The sequence below is a fragment of the Dryobates pubescens genome, chromosome 8 (genome assembly GCF_014839835.1).
Source record: "Dryobates pubescens isolate bDryPub1 chromosome 8, bDryPub1.pri, whole genome shotgun sequence".
NCBI classification, from domain to species: domain Eukaryota; kingdom Metazoa; phylum Chordata; class Aves; order Piciformes; family Picidae; genus Dryobates; species Dryobates pubescens.
This window is the reverse complement of record NC_071619.1, coordinates 7115677-7135917: the sequence shown is the minus strand read 5'-3', so window position 1 is coordinate 7135917 and position 20241 is coordinate 7115677. Positions and strand designations below refer to the sequence as shown.

The following is a 20241-nucleotide window of genomic DNA, read 5'->3' as shown; positions in this document are numbered from 1 at the left end:
AAGGTATTAAAACTTGGCAGATCCTGGCAGAATGGTGTTTTTTCCCAGTATATGAGAAAAAGACAATGACCACAGGAAGCAGGTAGCTGTGTGCTTCTGTACGTTGAATAACTTCTATCAATACAGCTTGTATATTCTTCCATAGCTTTTAATCTAGAGACATACTAGTTGTTTTGGTTTTTTAATTCATGTTTTCATTGCAAAATAGGCAGGTATTGATTGCAACTAATCATCATCACCAGAACGGTGGCAAACCAATTTTGTAACGGTGTGAGAAATTTTGCACTACCAAATGTCTTATTCAATGTCACAGGGGGCAGTGATAGTGTCATTTAAAATTGCATTACTTGGTTGTTTTTTGTTGTTTTTTTTTCACATTCCATTTACTAAGCAGGACTACAATGGCCATAAATATGTATCTGGCAATTATATTGTCTCTATTAGGTACGTTATTTTTCATCTGGCTCTTTAAATAATATAAAGGGGGAACTTCTTTATTGTAAGGGTCACAGATGACTGGAACAGGCTTCCCAGGGAGGTGATGGAGTCTCCTTCTCTGGAGACTTTCAAGGCCTGTCTGGATGCGTTCCTCTGGGACCTGAGCTTGATTGTATGGTCCTGCTCTGGCAGAAGGGTTGGATTTGATGATCTCTTTGGGTCCCTTCCAGCCCCTGACATCCTGTGATCCTGTAAATACATAGTTCCTTTTCTAGACTTGTTCTGATGTGATCATAGAGATATCTGACTGTCTAATACAAGCAGCAACAAGGGCTGACATTACACCTGTCTGCTGGCCATCATGCTAGTTTTTCAAAGTGTTTGCAGGATTCGGAGAGCAAAGGGAAAGGATGGAGCAGTGGAGAAGTCTGTTACATTTACACTTACTACAAATACAGTGGAAGTGGTGAAAAAAAACAACTCTTGGGATCTCAGACTCATAACTAAGGTGCATTGTGAGACGAGAACTCTTTGAATAGGGCACTCTATTGATCAGGCTTCCTGTTGTTTGAGCTAATAGAAGGCGGCAATACCACATGCTTTTGCAGACGGACCAGCCCTACCAGAGAACTACCTTTTGAGAGTCAACCAGGTGATGTGGCATCTGTGAAACTGAGATACAGCCACTGAAAGATAATGAATGAAGATCATAAAATCATAAAATAGTTCAGGCCAGAAGGGACCTCCAAAGGTCATCCAGTCCAACCTCCCCACAGTCAGCAGGGACATCCCCAACTAGATCAAGCTGCCCAGGGCCCCATTGAGCCTCACCTTGAATATCTCCAGGGAAGGAGCCTCAACTACCTCCCTGGGCAACCCGTTCCAGTGTTCCACCACCCTCATAGTGAAGAACTTCCTGATATCCAATCTGAATCTGCCCTTCTCTAGTTTGAAGCCATTGCTCCTTGTACTGTCACTGCAGGCCTTTGTAAACAGTCTCTTCCCAGCCTTCCTGTAGGCCTCCTTCAGGAGCTGGCAGGCTGCAATTAGGTCTCCCCGGAGCCTCCTCTTCTCCAGGCTAAACACCCCCAGCTCCCTCAGTCTATCCTCACAGCAGAGGTGCTCCAACCCCCTGATCATTATCATGGCCCTGAGTGAATTGCAAATATTATCTGGGAAGCACTTAGGGGTAGAGGCAGCAAATAACTTTGCTGACGACATCCTCAACTGCATTCAGCAGACAGAATCAAACTGATTGTGACCGTTTGAGGCTGCGCCTTTAAGGAACAAACAGTGCTGGGACACTCAACCTACCACACTGGTAGAGATTTACAGTTCCTTGCTTTGCTTTCATGATGTTTTTGATTAAATACAGGGTAAGAAGCACACACAGCCAGTATGCAAAAGAGATGTATATGTTAACATAAAATAATTGGTTTGGGAAAACTCTTCCTGTTTGCAAACATTCAGGGGTCAGATTTTATATTCTTATTACTTCTGAGGATGTTAACTCCTTGACCATGTGAAAATAGCTTAGGGGATGTGTGGGTCTTCTTTTTTTCCTTATGAAGATAATGTTAAAAACATTGCAACATAGAAACCACATCTCATTGCTTCCCATATTGCTAATGAAGCAATGGAGTTATCAGATATGGAGTTCAAGATCATTGTGGAAAATATTTTCTTGAACAATTTGCCTTTTTAATGTCCAGTGCATTTACAAATTTGGATATAGCAGTGTGAGAATCATTCTGTGTTTAAAGTTTCCCTGTAATGTCATAAAATAAGGGGAGGGAGGTGGTTCGTAGTAGATTCTGACCCTATAGCTTTGAAATCACTATGTACATAAAATAGATAATGGCATAAGCCCAACAGAAGTTAAATCAAAAATGTGGCCGCTTGCTGATTTCCTTTTCAAGTATTACTTGTTTGTTAAGAGTGTATTGAAAAGGCTTTAAAAAAAATTGCCAAGGGATGACCTTCAAGCACATAAATATTTCTTTACTTCTGCTTGACTACGTGCCCTCTTACCATCAGTGTATTTTTTGATGGTTTGGTGTTTTTCAACCAGGGTGGTAGGTTTTTTTTTTAACTTTTAATGTCTACTAGTGCTCAATTTTGCATTATTATTATTTCATATTGCTATTTTGGCATCATAGTAATTTCTGAGGTAGGAAACTACAGAGACACAAAGATGAGGCCTTGAGCACAAGCCCTATGAGGAGAGGCTGAGGGAGCTGAGATTGTTTAGCCTGGAGAAGAGGAGGCTCAGGGGTGACCTCATTGCCCTCTACAACTACCTGAAAGGTGGTTGTAGCCAGGAAGAGGTTGGTCTCTTCTCCCAGGCAACCAGCACCAGAACAAGGGGACACAGTCTCAAGCTGCGCCAGGGGAGGTTTAGACTCGAGGTGAGGAGAAAGTTCTTCACTGAGCGAGTCGTTTGTCATTGGAATGTGCTGCCCAGGGAGGTGGTGGAGTCACCGTCCCTGGAGGTGTTCAAGAGGAGGTTGGACGTGGCACTTGGTGCCATGGTCTAGTCATGAGGTCTGTGGAGACAGGTTGGACTTGATGATCTTTGAGGTTTCTTCCAACCTTGGTGATACTGTGATGAGGTTGCAGCTCCTTTTGTTTGTCAGGGAGGGGGATGGACTGTAAGTGAACATACTTGAGTTTTTTCAGCTGAGTTTTAAAAAAAAAATCCCCAAAGGAGCAGGGAAAAAAAAAAGAAAAACAATTTAGACAAATTTCATTCCAATTAGCTTGTATATGATACTTTGGGGTTTTGTTTCTAAAGTGCCATAATCCATAAAAGAAAAATAACTCTAAGTTCAAATGCTAAGGTCTGTGTAGCGTACTACCAAGTTTCAGAGGGAAAGTGTTTTGAAGGTCTTTTCATGGATAGTGTGTTATGGAGTGGGGTCACTCAGAAAGGAGTAATTACTGAGTGATCAGAAGAGTTCTTTGAAATGATTGTGCTAGACCTTCGGTGCGCTTTGTGGAAGAACAGAAATCAGTTTTGTTTCTAGGCTGGGCTAACAAAACATACTGTGTTTTTGCAGCTACTTCGCTCTTTGCCCCAAAAGGTGCACGCATCACCTCGGCAGGGCACTCAGCCTCTGTAAGGTCATTGCCTAGAAACCAGATCTTGGAGTTGTCAGAAGCACAACATACTGCTGCACCATTTGACCAATTGCAGAAGTGTAGGTTTTGAACTCGAATGAGTCTTTGCTCAACTCCTGTCGTGGTACTACCACTTGTTAAATAATTAATTCCTCTTTGGTTGTACCTCTTTATGTGCTTTTATAAACTTGCTTGTATTATTTGGTGTTGCATTTTATTTCTGCTCAGCCTCTTATCTTTGCTTCAGAGCGTGGAGTTGCTAGAAAGAATTAATTTGGGGTGTACTTTTTCACCCTTTGCATAGCGTACATACGGAGAATCTGTGATCTGCAGTAATTCTTACTCATTTAAAATATAGCAATTTATTCCTGTCAGCACAGGGGATGGTTTGTTGTTTTAAATTGCTGACTTTGGGGTTTTTTGAACATCTGACAAAAAAATCTATTTGCATGACAGCTCAGTCGAGATAGGTGCTCCGTATTGCCTAACAGTGCAGTTTGGGGTCCCCAAGATAAAAGTTGACTGAATGCCAAGATTTTAGTAGAGCTTGTTTGTGCAGATAACAGAAGTAATCCGTATTCCTCAGGTCTATAAATGAAACAGGCAAAGGAGAAATATGTATACACATCATTCTCTTTGAGATAGTCGACTGGTAGTTTCTTCTTATTAACTGGGGACTATCTAACCCCTGAGAACAATGGAAAGCTGTCACCAGGGATGTTCCTGTATGAAATTGCAGTAATTAGAAGATTCTTATAACACTTGTCCCCCTTTAGCAGATAGTGCCTAAATAAATTATTCAGTGGATCGAGTTCTTGGCTTTCTGGCAATTTCTGCTCTTACAGGGTTAAATCTGTTTAGAACCAAATTGAGATTATTGTAAATCTGAAAGTTGATCCATAATAGTGACTAAGTCTTAACTGTGCTTTCCAGGGTGATACAATTGAATGTTTTAGTCTTAGTGGCCATCTATAGGAATATTGCTTAGGAAAGCATCTACTGGTTTCTAATGATCTCTTGCAAAGATTCTTCTAGGATAAATTAAGATATTGAAATCGCCCCTTCATGATGAGGTGTTTTGGTCAATACTCTGAAGTCCAAACTAGGAATCCTAGTGGACTTGCAAACATTTTTTGCTAAGCTAGTGGTTAAGGTACAAAAATTGCTTTTCATCCCCAAATACAAGTATTACCCAAGTCAGATGTATGCAATTATGTACCCCTCTTTTGCTGCTTAACTGTGGACTGTCTTACATTTTGGAGTTAATGCCCAAGTATCACTCTTCTGGTTTACTACAGGACAAGTTTTCCCCAGGTTAACAGCCATCCAAACCAGGAATTTAGTCCTGAAGATCTCTTGCTTGTAAAAAAACTGTTACTTCATGGGCATCTTTGTAGGCAACTTGTGTATGCACTGGTACTTGAAAATTCTCTCTTTTGCTTTATAAAGATTTGTTTTTAAATACACAAATGTACTAATAAATTCCTTATCCATTTCCTTGTAAGTATCTCTTGAAAGACTAATTCTTGCTTATTTCTCTCATATCTATGAGATATGAGAGATCTAGGAGGTACGAGAAATTTCATATTCTCATCTCTCATGTGCTATGATCATGAATTTTTTATGCTTGCAAAATCTAAGTAAATAAATAAAAGCATAAATAGTTCATCATGGAGTGTGTTCAGTATCAACTGGAACCATATTTTCTTCTTTCCATGATCTTTCAGACTGAAATACTTTTCACCTGTTGAATTCTTTCATACCTTTTGTTGAACTTCATCTCTCTTGCAGAAAGGTTATAATGAAGTAGTTCCAACATGCAAACTGATGTTCAGTGAATTTTTAAAACAAGGGCATGTTGTTAGATTTTTGTCATCCTGCTGCCAATAAATGCCTATTTGTGGTCACAGTCAGCAGTTCTTGTAATATGTTAGGTTATGTATTATCAGGTATCTTGGTTTGTGGGGAAAATGTGCAAGCTGTGACTCAAAATCACCTAAACTTTTTCCTTTGAGGCCACTGCTTCAGAAGTCTTTGAAACGGCTGTGATCCTGTTATAATGATTGCCATTGTCCTGTAGAGCCATAAAGCTGCCCATAGTAACTGGACAGTGACAAGTGACACCGTGGGCTCTTCAGGAGGACTGCTCTTGGTTTCTTATGGGCTGTGATCCTGTGTGGGGCTTGAGAGAGGGAGGTTAGGAGAGGATCCAAATATCTGAGTAGAGGGAGGAACAGGTTAAGAATGGCAAAACCACTGGTGGGCAAAGGAACAAAATACAAAGTTTCAACACACTTTATGGTAAAAAGAATATGGTGGCGCTGAAGACAGCACGTGACAAAATGGAGCAAGAAGGTACAAGCTGTGAAAGGTGTCAGGCAGAAGACTGAGGAATGAACCTGAAAGGGAAAGAACAGTGGCTACATCACCTGAGAGTTCAGTAGAATGGTTGCTGGCACCCTCTGTATCTATGGGGAAGTCATTTTTAGGTTGAAATTTTAACCTGAGATCATTACCTTAATTTGTATCTGGTTTTGCATGCTTCAGAATCAAAAATACAGACATGTTGCACACTTGAATGTTTTTTATTCCCTTCCGTTCATTACTTTCTTTCTGTGTTGGTTTTGTGTGTCAGGTTCGTGAATTGGAGTTGGAAATATTTTGTTTGCCATATGCTATCAAACTTTGTTTGCCTTTCTATCAGATCATCTGTATTTGATGCTAACAGCTTTGTTATACCAGAAGTTCCTAAACTGCGCCACAGAAGAACAGCTGGTGGGGTGGAGGGACAGATGTTTGGTCAAATGGTACTGGGCCTTTCTTGCACTTCAAAGGAGCTAAGCAGAGATGGAATATGACTGTAGAGTATATGTCTAGTTTTCTAATCTAAGCAATTTGAATATGTGCCATATTTTATTAAGCGATTGGGAGAGCAGGTGACCTGTATGATCACAAATTGCACATGCTGTAGGTAGAGAAGAGCACAGGTGACCTGTGAGAGACTTGCACCTCACTGGTTCTGTGAATTTAACAAGTAACAGGGGATGATTTCTATTGTGAAAAAGACATTTGCATTTAGAAAAACAGCTTATATTTACCCGAGTTCTGCCTTTTAAGCCTAGTAACCTGGAAAAGAAAAGATTTTTTCCAAAGGTCTGAAACCTTTCCCCCTTTCTATTTTGTAAAGGACACTTGAAAATTCACTACCATTGCTTCCAGTGTAACAAGATCACATCTACAGAAGAGCAATATAAAGACATACAAAAGTGGTAAATCCCAGCATGGAAAACTTCAGATAAGCATTTCTTGGGCTTAAATAGCACTCTGCAAACATAACAATGAATGATTCCCTTCAGCCTGGTGTTTATATCCATTTTTAATTTTATAATTGTAACTGCTCATCTTCCTGCTTGTTTCAGTTACCACACCCAATTACCAAATCTTGGTCCCTAAGTATACAGCATTCTTTCGTCAGTATGCAGTTTCTCCAAGCTGCTTTCAGCTTTGGGCTATTCTGCTCAGCAGTTCATCTGCCCTTTTACTCACATCCCATAATCTCAAAAAAATTGCCTTGCATCAGCTGATGCATGAAGGGTGACAGAATCACAGAATGTTAGGGGCTGGAAGGGATTTTGAAAGATCATCCAGTCCAACCTTCCTGCCAGAGCAGGGTCACCTAGAGCAGATCACACAGGAATGCATCCAGGTGAGTTTTCAGTATCTCCAGAGAGGAAGACTCCACAACCCCCCTGCGCAGCCTGTCCCAGTGTTCTGTCACAATTTCCTCATGTTTCCATGGAACTTTCTATGCCTCAGCTTCCATCCATTGGCCCTTGTCCTGTCACTGGGTATGACCAAGGAGAGCCTGACTCCATCCTCTTGTCACATCTTTATAAACATTAATGAGGTCACCTCGCAGTCTCCTCTTCTCCAAGCCAAAGAGCCCTGGCTCCCTCAGTCTGTCTTTGTAAGGAAGATGTTCCACTGTCTTCATCATTTTTGTGTATTCCTGAAAATTCAGATGTAAGCCAATTCTAGGCCAACTTAGTGACATCTGCCTTTTGCACTGCCACCTTGCAGCTGTTCTATGTACTGCTCCCTGTGCCTGCTTGGCTGTTCCTGGAACATGGTTTTCAGTACTCTAGTTTCAGTATTTCATACAACTCCATTCTACTGCTTCTCTCAAATGCCCATTATTAAGCTTTCATATTTCATTACTCAATTTGTCTTTACACATCTACTTAGCTGGCTAAGTTCACCAATTTGCCTATTCAGTCAATGGAAATTCCTCCAGAATGTGCACGAGATCACTCAGACTCATTCCTTCTTAGATTCACCTTCCAGAAGAGCCTAGTGCTTCCTTGTAACCATTCTGTGCATATTCAAAGATCAGTCTGATAATTACTTGCTAAATTAAAAGTGGGTGGGTGTCACTGCCCTTTGCCTTGATATGTATAGCAAACATTGGCATCTCTTTGCCAAATTTGCTGACAAAGATTTTGTACCTTGCAGACCCTTGTTTACCACAGAAAAGAGAAGAACAAGGTAGGAGCACAACCTCTCCCTCCAGCTAGGATGACAGTTTTAAAATAAGGATACTTCAGCTGTATGAAAACACTTGATGCAAGTTCAAAGTAATCCACAACTTCACTGTTTGTTTGGATGTAGGAGATCTAAGTGGGATAAATTCTGTTGTTTATAGAATAGGTTCACACTTGGACTTAAAGGCAAAAGGAACATGTCTAGATTGTGGCATCAGGAAAAAATTGCTGTGGAAGACCAGCATCTGTAATGCAATTCCATAGTTGGGCTGAAACAGTTCTCTTTCTTGAATTGCTACCATTACCTTTTTCAGTTCTCCCTCTCCCTGGATTTCTATGAATAGATAGGTAAAGCCTCGGAAGGATGGCAGGTTTGGGCTTTCCAGTTAAAAGTACAATTTTGATACAGAGCTCAGTTCTATTAATAAATTATACATTTTGTCCATTGTCAACTCCAGAGTGAAAAACAAAAGGAACCCATAAAGACAGATCTCATTTTGGACACCTAGAATGAGGGCAAAGCAGATAAATGAGATGTTTCCAAGGCAGCTGAATTGTCCCACCTACATCTGTGCCACTCTGATAGGATCTATTTTGAACCAAAGAAACTTAAGCAGGCCTCTCCAAAAATACTTTTTAGTACATGAGAACCTATTTTTAGGCACTGGCCTTTTTTTTTCACTGAGCATATATATTTCACTGTCTCAGAGCCATCTTTCCACCTGTGTACCAATACATGGCTTTTAATTTTTGAAGCTAATACAAAGAAAAAGGAAACTTCAGTTCATCCCTAAAAATATGAACAATAATAAATATGAAAAACTATTCAATAAGAGTAGCAGAGGGTAATTTCAGACTTCACCATTAAATACAAGACAAAATAAGGTTTGATGCAAAGAACAATTAAATAGAAAAGCAGTATAATTAAGGTGGTTTACATACCAACATAACCACATGGTGCTCATTCTCTGTATTTCAAGTAGTTTTGACCATAAGTACATTAGTTCAAACTATTGATTAATAGAAAGGAAAAAGAACAATACTTTGCATATAACACAGCCCAGTCAAAACTGACTTTTTGGATCTTACTGTTTGTGCTTCTTGAATTTACTGTTTTTGCCCTGACATGATCTAGCTGGGATTCCTTTCTTTCCTTCTGGATCACACATACTCACACACAGACACGTTGACTTGTTTACAAAAAGAGAAAATCTGTCAGAGTTCAGTAATTTTAGTGGATAGTGTTCACAATTGGGCTTTGCAGTTTGTAGGCTACTGAAGGAGTAAATCTGTACCTTCATTGCTCCCCACCAGGCACTACTGGGACAGGACCAGTTGCCCCATGCTGTGTTAAATCAATAGCTAATATGATAAAATACTAGCTCGAAGTTCAGACATGGCATTTTCTGGTTTTATCATAAGCTGATGATTAGCAGTTCTTGCTTTAACACTACCTGAGATTAAAGTCAGTAACTAATCCACTGCCTATAATTTATGTAACTAAAGTCATCCTCCTTTTATACTGCCTCAGCTTTTGAGTTCCTCAGCGTCTCCCATTCAGGAAAAATACCTATTAACAGTATTCTTTTTCTTAGAAGTACATAGAATGGATGAAAAATTGTTATTATAATCCATATATCTGTACCAAAAATAGCCATGCCAACCACTGTCCTCCTTGGTTTGTTTCTTCAGCACTTAAGTCTTAAGCCCTGCAACACAATGCAAAAGCAAGGCAGCATATTTATGCAAAATAATGTATTTACAAAATATCTGTCATTTAAAGTGTCTTTCTGACAGGCAGGCTTCAGCTAACTTGTTATTTCCCCCCTTACCTCTAGCATAGTCAGAAATTCTGCCTCTAAGTGGACCAACACACAACAAAAGGAGTAATGAGAAACAGTGATACTGGCAGGAGCTCATTTCCCAGTAAATATTGATGTCCAAACGCAAAAATTTCACTGTATATTTCTGTTTCGTCCCTGCTCCTCTGTTGTCACCAACAATGCTTACACATTTCTACTGATCTTGTTTAGAGCTGCCTAGATTTTCACTGTCAAGGCAATGTAGTGTGAACCTTAAGGAAAACCTCACTCTATGTTAAGACTACATAAAGACTGCCGTATCAGGCAAAGCTTCAATTAGTCCAGAACTTGTACAGCCTCTTAGAGTGGCCATTAAGAGATAACAAGGGGAAATCTTAAGGAACAGAGCTGGGATGGAATGATTCTCATTCCAGTCTATGCTGAGTTTCTGAGGAGCAACAGTTCAGGGTGCTTAAGGGACAACTAAGGTCTTCACACTTAATAAACCTTGATAGTTACTGCTTCCATAATACTTCTTTTATTTAAATAGCAACTGAATGAGCACTCATGCATAAGAACAAAGGTGCTCAGGTCTCAATATTAGGGCAAAGATTAAATTAAAAAGTTAGCCAAGCTCCAGAGAAAGAAGGAAACAATTAAAATATCAATCAAAAGCAATTAATTTATATCACAGAATTTCGTAACGTCTCTTCCATGGGAGCACATATTGGCAATATGAATTTAATTCAGAGGTTCTCCTCTTTACAGGGTAAACTCCAGAGTAAGAGAAAGATTATCTAATGAATCGCTTCATTCAGGTTATTTAAACATCAGCTACGTTGGTCATCAGTTTGAGATGGAAGTAGTTTAGTGGGCAGAAGCTGTTACTCTTCATGACCCACATAATATAGTGTCTTGTATCCTCATGAGGGTTTACCTGACCTTCGTCGCTGCCCTCACCCCATAATGAAACAAAAAGTGTGTTTGATGATGATTATTGAAAAGATTTATGGGCCTGTGACTTCTACTTAAAATGGGTGATAGTATCTCTGCATTAATTTCACATTAGCACTTGAAGTTTCATTTCTCTCTGCTGTTGTAGGAAGCTGATGACATCTGATGGCAGAATACAGGTTTTAAGTTGTGCGTTTTTCTTTCAGAGTTGCCTTCAAGCTTTTTTTGTGTGTGTACATGCAGGGATCATAGGCAAGAGCAGGAATGGCTTTAAACATTGACTTTTGCTAATCAACATGTATTGCTGAATTGATTCCTTCCATCAGAAATTTCATAGGATTTGTAGAATTCCTTATTTTTCCTTTTGGAGAGAAATGTATCTGCTTTAGTTTTTTCTTTTCATAAGGAAATGCTCAAAAGTCTAGCATTGCATAAGGTTGTATATTAGCCCTTTGTAATAATTTTCCTGCTTCTTACACACACTCAATGAAAACAAAAGCTACTTCAGACCAGGGAAAAACCCTTTGAAACTGCAGTGTGATGTAACTAGTCTGTTGTTCCTCAATCACTTTTGCATAGAAATGTAGAAGGTTTGAAAAGTTAAGTTTGAACACCATTTCTCAGCAATTTCAGTAATATTATTTCCTGAAGAAGAGGTTTTCTGTTTGTGTTTTAATACAAGGTTTGAAATTGTTAAGTAAGGTCACTTCATTTTCTTCTAATTTTTTTTTTAACATTGTCTTTTCCATTTCTGCTCAGCCAAAAAAAATAAAAATCCCAAACCACCTTAAGTATCTGTTCTGAATGGCAGACATGAAAACGTTGATTCTTCAGTATTTAGCAGTCTGCTTGAGGATCAGGTCACTTTTTTTCCACCTTGCTTTTAGCAAGAGCATTGACAAAGCTGAGTAGTTTCAAAGAGCACAAAAGAAAATCTAATTTATTCATACAAGTTCTTTCTGGTTATACTAATCTCAAGTATTTATTTACATCTAGAGTAGGGCCAAACTCTGAAACAGATGCCTGAAGATTTTTTTTTTTTCAAACCATTTTTATATACTAGGAAATCCTAATGAATTTTGTATGAAAACAGATGTTTGTGGATAAATAAGCCTTTTTGTTTGTTTATGCTTACTCTGCCAAAAAATCTGTTTAATCTGTTCCTAAAACATTGAGACAGAAAAATGGAGAGGCTGAGCCTTTTGTCTGAAATGCACCTAAGTTCTCTTATTTGTTCAGTGGACTACTTAGCATTTAGGAAGGAGGAAGGCTATTCTTCAGTTCAGGTATGAAAATGTGCCGTACTTTCTATCAATTACTTGCTTGATTGTCGAAAGTGCATTGGAGTGAGGGAGCATTGGCTAGTTCTGGCCTTCACTAATGGGAACATTTCAGCATGTGGATGGTAATTAAAGTATAGAATGTGGAAAATTAGGCCAAAATTGAATAGAAATGAATAAGTATGTGCTCTGTTGTGCAGATGTTGGAAAAAGATTATTTTGGATACCTCCTTCTATCTACACCGTATTTGGTTACCATGTAAAAATCAGTCATACCCCATGTAGATTGTTTCTCTTCCCATTGCCTTTTCTGTTTTTATGTTGTGATGTATCTGTATAGGTAGTAATTTAGCAAAATATCCAGTCTGCCAGGTGTGGAAACTAGCTGATTGTATTGTAATACCAGATCATTACTTAATTCATATGCAACCTTGCCTAGCACATGGAAAGCATTATAAATCTATTTACAGTGTGGCTGGTCTGATGATAACATTGTATTAAATTCCCAGGTGAGGCAATTTAAGCAATTGCTTTGCCATGTGTAGGCCATGGAAATTAACTTCTCGTATGCTTTGGTAATAGACAAACTTCATTTGTATGCTCAGATTAGTAGTATAGCAGAATTCTTACAGTCTGCTTACATGTACCCTACTTCACATGTAGAATCATACAGAGGGGTGGTACTACAGATCACAGATCTTAATTAGTTTAAGCTGAGTTAATTCATTTCAATTCTAATTTAGCTGGTCTTGCCCATGAACACATGCAGTTCTACTGGGAAATGTTAAGGCTTGGGTCAAGTAGACAGATTGTTTAAAGCCAAATTGCCAGACAGAACTGAGCAAGTGTATCTGTTTGAACAGGGCTTTAAGGAAATCACCCAATCAGTATGCAAAAATCCTGTTCATAAACCAAGAGAGTTCTGCCTGGAATCAGAAATTCTTCCTTGTCAGAAGGTCTGGATACTGTAGTACATTTAAAACAGCCCCTGAAACTTTCTTCCTCTCAAAGTTCGTGCAGAAAGTAGCTTAACCCTTTTGTGTTGCAGTCTGTTTGTGTGCCTGCTACATTCGAAGGCAAACACATGCACTGAGTTAGAGGCACTTGTGGGCTTAGATTTTGTGTCTAGGAAATATAAAATACAAGGAAAACTTTTGTATTTGGCAGACCTTTACAGACAAAAATCCTGTGCATAGCACCTCTTAAACCTATATTGAGCCTCCCAGAAATGCCTTGGATTGCAAACTCTGTAAAGCTTCTGTCTTTTCTAGAAACATACATATAAAGTACCAGTAGACAGTGGTAACTGACAACTAAGACTAAAAATGTTGACAATTTCTTGATTTGCCTGGTTAGCTTATGTATAGAAGTCATTAACTATTTATAAAATGCATTATGAATTGGGTTCCTTCAAACTGTAGCAGTGTGTGTGACATTTCCAGCTCAAACTATCATTCTTGCGTTTGGCTAAAGGATGTATTTATAAACAGCTGATAGTGATGAACTAAAAAACAAAACAAAACAAAACAAAACAACTAAAAATTATTTCATTACTGAGTTCGAATGAACTGAATTATTTTTGATAGACTAAAAAGTGTTAGCCAATATTGCTTCAATAAAAATAAGAATAGTAATTCAAAATATTGATATTTTGGACAAATCCTGGAAGAACAAACGGACACTTTAGTTCAAAGGCCTTTCCTTTCATATTATTGATTCATTTGGTAGGGAAACTGTGATCAAAAGTAGTATCAAATTATTTATTGACTATGGCAAAGAGTTATAGCTAATTGTAGTGAAAGGGTTATTTCTTTTAATATAATTACTGATTTTCAGATCATGAAAGATTATTGCAATGAAAGCAGCAATGATACAAACATATTTATTAAGTTCAGTGCTGATGATATAAAGGATTATAAAGGGCTTCTAAAAATTGTATTGCTGTTAAGATTTATTTCTTTCCTGTGAAGAATATTCTTTTTCCTTTCTTCCAAGCAGGCTCTTATGAATGAGAATATCATCCAGTCAAATCTTTCAAATAAATGGTGTGCAACCAAGGACCATCTCAGTCTCTGTATATAATTAGGCAACTTGCTCACTAGAGAACAAGCTCATGAAGCATCATGCCCCTCATCTCAGTCTAATAATGATAAATGCATTCAACACTAACAGAATCAATGGGGCTGAGTCATTTCATGAAATTGGGAGAGGCTGAACTACTAGATCTCAAATGGGAAGATCTTAATCAGAAAAGATTAGATATTTATTGGTATATATTTGTAATTTCCTTCCTTGTTTGATGTGTATCAAATAAAAATAGGAAAATAATGTAATTGAGCAATCTATGCCAATTTGTTGGCTTTTTGGTGAAAAAAGAGAGAAACAAAACCTAGCTCCATATGATATTCTTGCATACTGTGGAGTGTTTTAGTCCCCCATAGTGATGAAATGAATAATTTAAACAGGCAGCTCTGATACCACAGCCTGTTTAAAGGTTCTCATTTCCTTTAATGCTGTAGTCTACTTTAGCTTGGTTAGTACGAAACTGTGACAGCTGAGATCTCCAAAAGATTTGGCACAATTCAGCCCTTGTAGTAGGCCCATGGTATGCTTTGTCCTGGCTACGTACATCTGTAGCTTTAGTATATCATCTAGATCTGAACATGAGCAACTGAATCACAAATTGGTAAGCACTGTAATGATGATGGTGGTAATAAAGGGTGAACTACACAGGGTAAAAAGCTAAAATGTGCTGCTCTGAAACGACCAGTACAAGGCTTACTGCAGTGCTAGGTTCCTAGCATAAGGGGTGACCCACTTCCGTACTTCTTTGCACAAAGGTAATGAATTTCCTTGTGCTCATTATAATTTCTAGTGGGTTGTTCCCTGTGCACATTTTGTAAGTGTGCCTTTTTTGCCATGATTGTCCAGTTAGGGAAGGTTTGAGGAGGGATTTGGTTTTGCTGAGTTCATTCTAGCAGTGACTAACACAGCAGAGTGTGAGGGAAGCTCTCTTCAATAAAGGAAGACCCTGCAGCTTAGATCTTGCTACTCTTGAGTTTCTTTCTCTGAGGAAGTGTAAAACTGATCATAACCACATGCAAATAGAAAAATATTTTAGATGTTAAAAATCCTTTTCCACTTTTAATGGTGATTGTAGGGATATTAACTGACTAAGGGCCTATTATTTCACCAACAGAGAAATTGAAGGATGGGCTGATGCTTTTTTTTATGGACCTCTCCATTGTTCCATTGAACACTCTGGTAATCTTCCGACATCGTTTTCCATTGCTTGGCACTTGATCTAATTTATAATCAATATGATGCCAGTTCATGATCCAATCTAATGCTCTTAAGCTGTGAATAACAATTACCATAATAATCTAATGAATCTCTTTTGTGGTGTTTCCATGAAATGCTGTAAGCCAGTGTTTCCTTCTACTGTTGTTTTCTCTCGTTTTTTTCTGCCCCCCTCTCTGATTTCTGGTCCTTTTCCAGTAAGGCTTCAAAGCCTCAGCAGCATAGAAAACACTTGTTAATTCTCTACATCTTAAAGTTCAACCAGTTCTGTCAAATGTGTTTTGTTCAGGTTTGGTTTTGTTTGTTGTGGCTTTTTTTAATGGGAAGAGCTCAGTCTTCCTTTCCTATTTAGTGGCATCACTGCTCTGTTACGCTGAGTTCTGCATCCATCTAGCAAGCATTCTTCAGAACAATGCATTTCTGCATTTCTTCAGTGCTTTTGGTGTTGGTGTATGTTACCTCTCCCAGTTACTGGATTGTCAGAGTTGGGATCACACAACCCATATCTTGAGCTTCACTGAAGCTTCTTTTCCTTGCTAAAACGTTAAGGATGTGGCTGTCTTAGAAACGCTAAGGCTTTGCCAGGCACATTTGTCAAAATGCAGCAGGAGAAGAACTTTTTAATAACTTTTACTTGCAGATTTTTTTTTTATTTTTTTTATCAAATAGGTATCCATTAGGGGGCTCTCGAGGTTTAAGATGATCAGCCTTGATACCAATGGCTTCGGAGCTTTACTTCCTAACCCTTTTTTCTTTTTGTTTTACAGAAAAGGTCACGAATCGCCTACAGTGATGAGGTGCGGAATGAGCTCCTAGGGGATGACGGGAATTCCTCAGAGAACCAGGTAGGATGCTAATCAAGAAGCCCTAGTGGGTGGCTGGAGGGTGAAGGAGGTCACTGGCACACTGGGCTTCTCAAGCTGCTCCTTAACAGCATTAGCAACAACTCATGTGGAAGTGATACTGTTTAATGCAAAGCTGGGGTCTTAATCAACTTCAAAATGTTTCTTGGAGATCTTACATTTAACCCTTTAACTTGTGATCACTGTCTGCTATCTCAAAAAAAAATCTTTTCTTCTCTTTTATTATTTAGTACTTAAGAAATAACTTGAAACGCGCTGTTTGCCGACAAAGCCAAGGTCTTCACCTCAAACACATGTAAAAGGAATGAAAAAAGTACATAATGCAGCTTTGATAATAATGCAGTATAATTAAATCAACACTGGCAGGCAAAACAAATGAAAGTGCGCTCTCAGAATTAGGCAGTACCCCACTCAGTTTCCTTCTGTGATTCCTTCCCTAAACATATTTTCTTTCCTTGTACCAAAACCACAAGTTGTACTAATAAAAGCAAGCTTTCGTCATGTGTGTTGTACTAGAATGCAGAGTGCCATCCATCTCTTTAAACGAGAGAAAGCTTGATAATCCTGAGGCTTTTTTTAAAAGTCTTGTACCCCTGTTGTTGTTCTGGACACTGTAGTGAGGATCCTGCTAGACTGCTGAAAATTAGAAAAGCAACATTATATTCATGGGACTTTGACCCACCTGTTAATATTATTTTTGGTGCTGAAACTTGCTTGACAGGCTCTAAGCAGAATGTTTCCTTTCTCTTTTGAAAATCACATCAGCTGTAATCAAAGTTGTGCATTTTGAGTTAGAATTCTGGTAGTCAAGTTTTCTTAAATATCAGATTTTTTTACCCTTGTGACCAGAATTTTCGTTATTTTTGATAGTGAAAGTGAAAATTGTTTAAGTGTTTTCTTGATAAATGCAATATTAAATAAGGAAATGGGTCAGAAAATATTCCCAAGTTTCTGGTGTCTTCTACTCCCTCTATAAGGTCAGTTGCACTAAGGATAGAAAATAAATAAGGACTTGGATGCTTATCCCAGTACACTGAATTTTAAACCACAGAGTCCTTAAGCATTAAGCCTGTACAATATTTTAAATATCCTGTATAAGTTTTAAAATCTGTAGTACACTAATGCATGTATTAATGGCATTATACACAGGACACAATTTGCCTGTGTAAGACTGTAGTGTATAGCAGCTCTAATATCTATGTGAAAAGTTAAAAGTGTCTTAATCTTCATGTTTCTATATCATAGCAAAGGGAGATTCCAGAATTAGAATAAAGTAAAAGAATTTTTTTTTTAATCCCTAAATAAATGTATGGAAATGATGATTTTAGGGAAAAGAGTGTCACGATGGTAAACTCAGTCCTGGGGAAATGTTAGGTTTCTCATTTATTTCTTTTAAGGTGCTGCTATTTTTGCATTTCAAGAAAAATTTGTGTGAATTCAGACATAAAAGGGCAATTGTGATAAGAAGCTTTACTTATAACAGAATATCTTATGTGTAGGGATGAGATAAAATATTTTATTTTCACTTTTTAAGGAATGGTTAAATAACTGGTTCATGGGCACTTTTTGTGAGTTATGATCTTTTTTTTTTTCCCCCTAAACTTGATGGAAGAAGCATGGTCTCATCTCAAGGAACCCAAGAATACTTTCAACCATTTGTCTTTTTTTTTTTTCCCTTCCAAATGACCACTTCTTCAATGGAAGAAAATTTTGGCTGGTAAAGGAGTTTTACTTAACTTAGTCTTTTAAGTAATCAAAATCCTTTTCTTTAATCCAGCTTGAAATTGTTACCCCTCTACATTTGAAAGTTCTGAATTTCTTTTTTTTTATTCCTTGAAAAGTGTTATGAAATATAACCTTACAGGAGCCACCTGACTTCGTTTCAATATGTGAATGCCAGTGTGCTTTGTTTTTTCTACAGATTAGGTTGTTCCCGTATTCACTCTCAAAATAGCCTTTGGTTATACAATATCATTATTTGTATTTGTACTTAATATGCATGCAGTTATAGGTACAAGCACCTAGTGCAGAAACTTCAGTCCAATGTTGAACTACTCAGAACATACAGCTATCAAAATCAGTCTAAGATTTGGGTGCATACCTTACACTGAACACGTTGTATCAACATACATATAACTCAGTAACCCCAGATTCAATGCAGGTTCACTCCTGGAAGTTACTATATCAATAGAATACTTGGACTAGATGACAAAAGGATCCTCACATATAACTTGCAGCCATGTAAGATATTTGAAGATGTTTCAAATACTTGCTTTCATTCTATCTGGTAGAAATAATTACAGGTAGTGGACTTACCCTCACCCAAATGTTCTTGGACTTCTCAATCAATTTGGATTAGGTTAAATTAGTTAAATTGAAAAATGATGGTTTGTTCTCCTCATTTGAGTCACCAGAGTGTGAAAGGGAAGAGGAAGGATTCCCCTTTTGACAAGGGAGTTGTTGAAAACATTTCTCAGTTCAGAATTCCTCCTGTACCAGTCCACAAATATTGGCAAAATATGCCAATAGAAATGCTGAAATTCTGGTTCAACTGAGGTGTTGCACAAGGGAAATGAGATATGAGCTGCATGGCTTAGGTATGGTCTTTGTCATTATGGTAAACATTTGCATAATGTTTGTGGTGGAGTGAGAAGACAAAAGGAACTTAATGTACATTGGCCTAGTATGACCATATTAAGTATTTGGAAATAAATGAGATACTATTGGAAAAATAAACAATTTGCATCTTTTCTTTAGTCAGCTTCTGGTTGAATTGGTTGACTTTCAAAGGTACAATTACAGCAAACCACAGCTGAGTTATAAGCAGTAATGAATAGAGCCATGGAGTTTCCAGTTGTTCTCCCAAGAAGAAAGATCGAAGTGCAAAGAACAGATTGAAGAATTAGGAAATGAAGATTTATGTTTTGTCTTCTTCCTGTTTCAAAAATGTCTCCCATAAGTAGCAGTCAGTACATGTAGATGACAACTTAAGTGACATTATACATTGTCTTCTAATGATTATACCAAGATTTAACTAATTTTACTAGATAAAACATGTAGAAATTTCTTGTACGAAACTAAGAATTATCCAATTCTGCTATTCAAAGTGTCTTTGGAAATAAATGCTTCTTTGTTTAATGAGATAGTGATATAGTGCTCTTAATGCAATAGAGTTTAGTAAAAGCATTGCTTAATGCACCTTGATTTCTTCTTAATTTGCATCATATCAATGTAGTCAGGTAAGGCACATGCAGAGGTTGAGAAGCAGGAAGTGTCCCTTCTTACTTCAACAACCCCTCCCTTGCAACCCCAAAATCTACTGGGCGCATTAGGTTGTTATTTATCTTCCAGGAGAGGTCTTGAACAGTTCTGTTGCTTTCAAGTCTTCCTTGCCATTCTAGCCATCAACATTTAGTAAATCCCTTGCAAGTTTTGAGTTTTCCAGCCAATGATATGCTACTTAAAGTCGTGGCTTCGCTTTAATAATCCTAAAACTGGTTTATGTGGCAAGTCAATATAATTTTTTTTATTTAGAAAGTGTATGTTGGGTTGTTCAGAAATCCATCTCAACCAAAATAATGGCAGGTACAGTATTAACAGCTTTCTTGAAATACGGTCATTTTCCTTTCTCTTTCACAGCTGTGTTCATTAACAAGTTTAAATGCATTTGCATTAGGTTAAACTCTGTGTCCGTATGCACGCATCGCAGATGTGATTTGTGGCGAACAAATATTTTGTGGCTACTTAATTTCTGACTACAAAGTTGTGATAATATGAGAAAAATTTGGTTGGGTTGTTTTTGGTTGGTTTTTTTTTTTTTGCCTTGCTGTGCATAAAGTGTGTCAAACTTCAGCTACAGACCAGGGGGTGAAGTTGGTCAATTTAATTCCCCGAGATCTAAAGAAGGTCGGTATCATTTCATATAGCCCTGGCAGAGCAGATC

General features: G+C 37.9%; 1 protein-coding gene across 4 annotated transcripts in view; it reads left to right on the top strand.

Annotated features, from left to right (window-relative positions):
* The window catches only part of VTI1A (vesicle transport through interaction with t-SNAREs 1A), a 291318-nt gene that overhangs the window by 44074 nt on the left and 227003 nt on the right, over positions 1–20241 (top strand). For all 4 annotated transcript variants that reach the window (XM_054163882.1, XM_054163884.1, XM_054163881.1 and 1 more), the window contains exon 4: positions 16203–16280. In XM_054163882.1, the coding sequence (XP_054019857.1) occupies positions 16203–16280 (78 nt within the window). The remainder of the gene's footprint in view (positions 1–16202; positions 16281–20241) is intronic.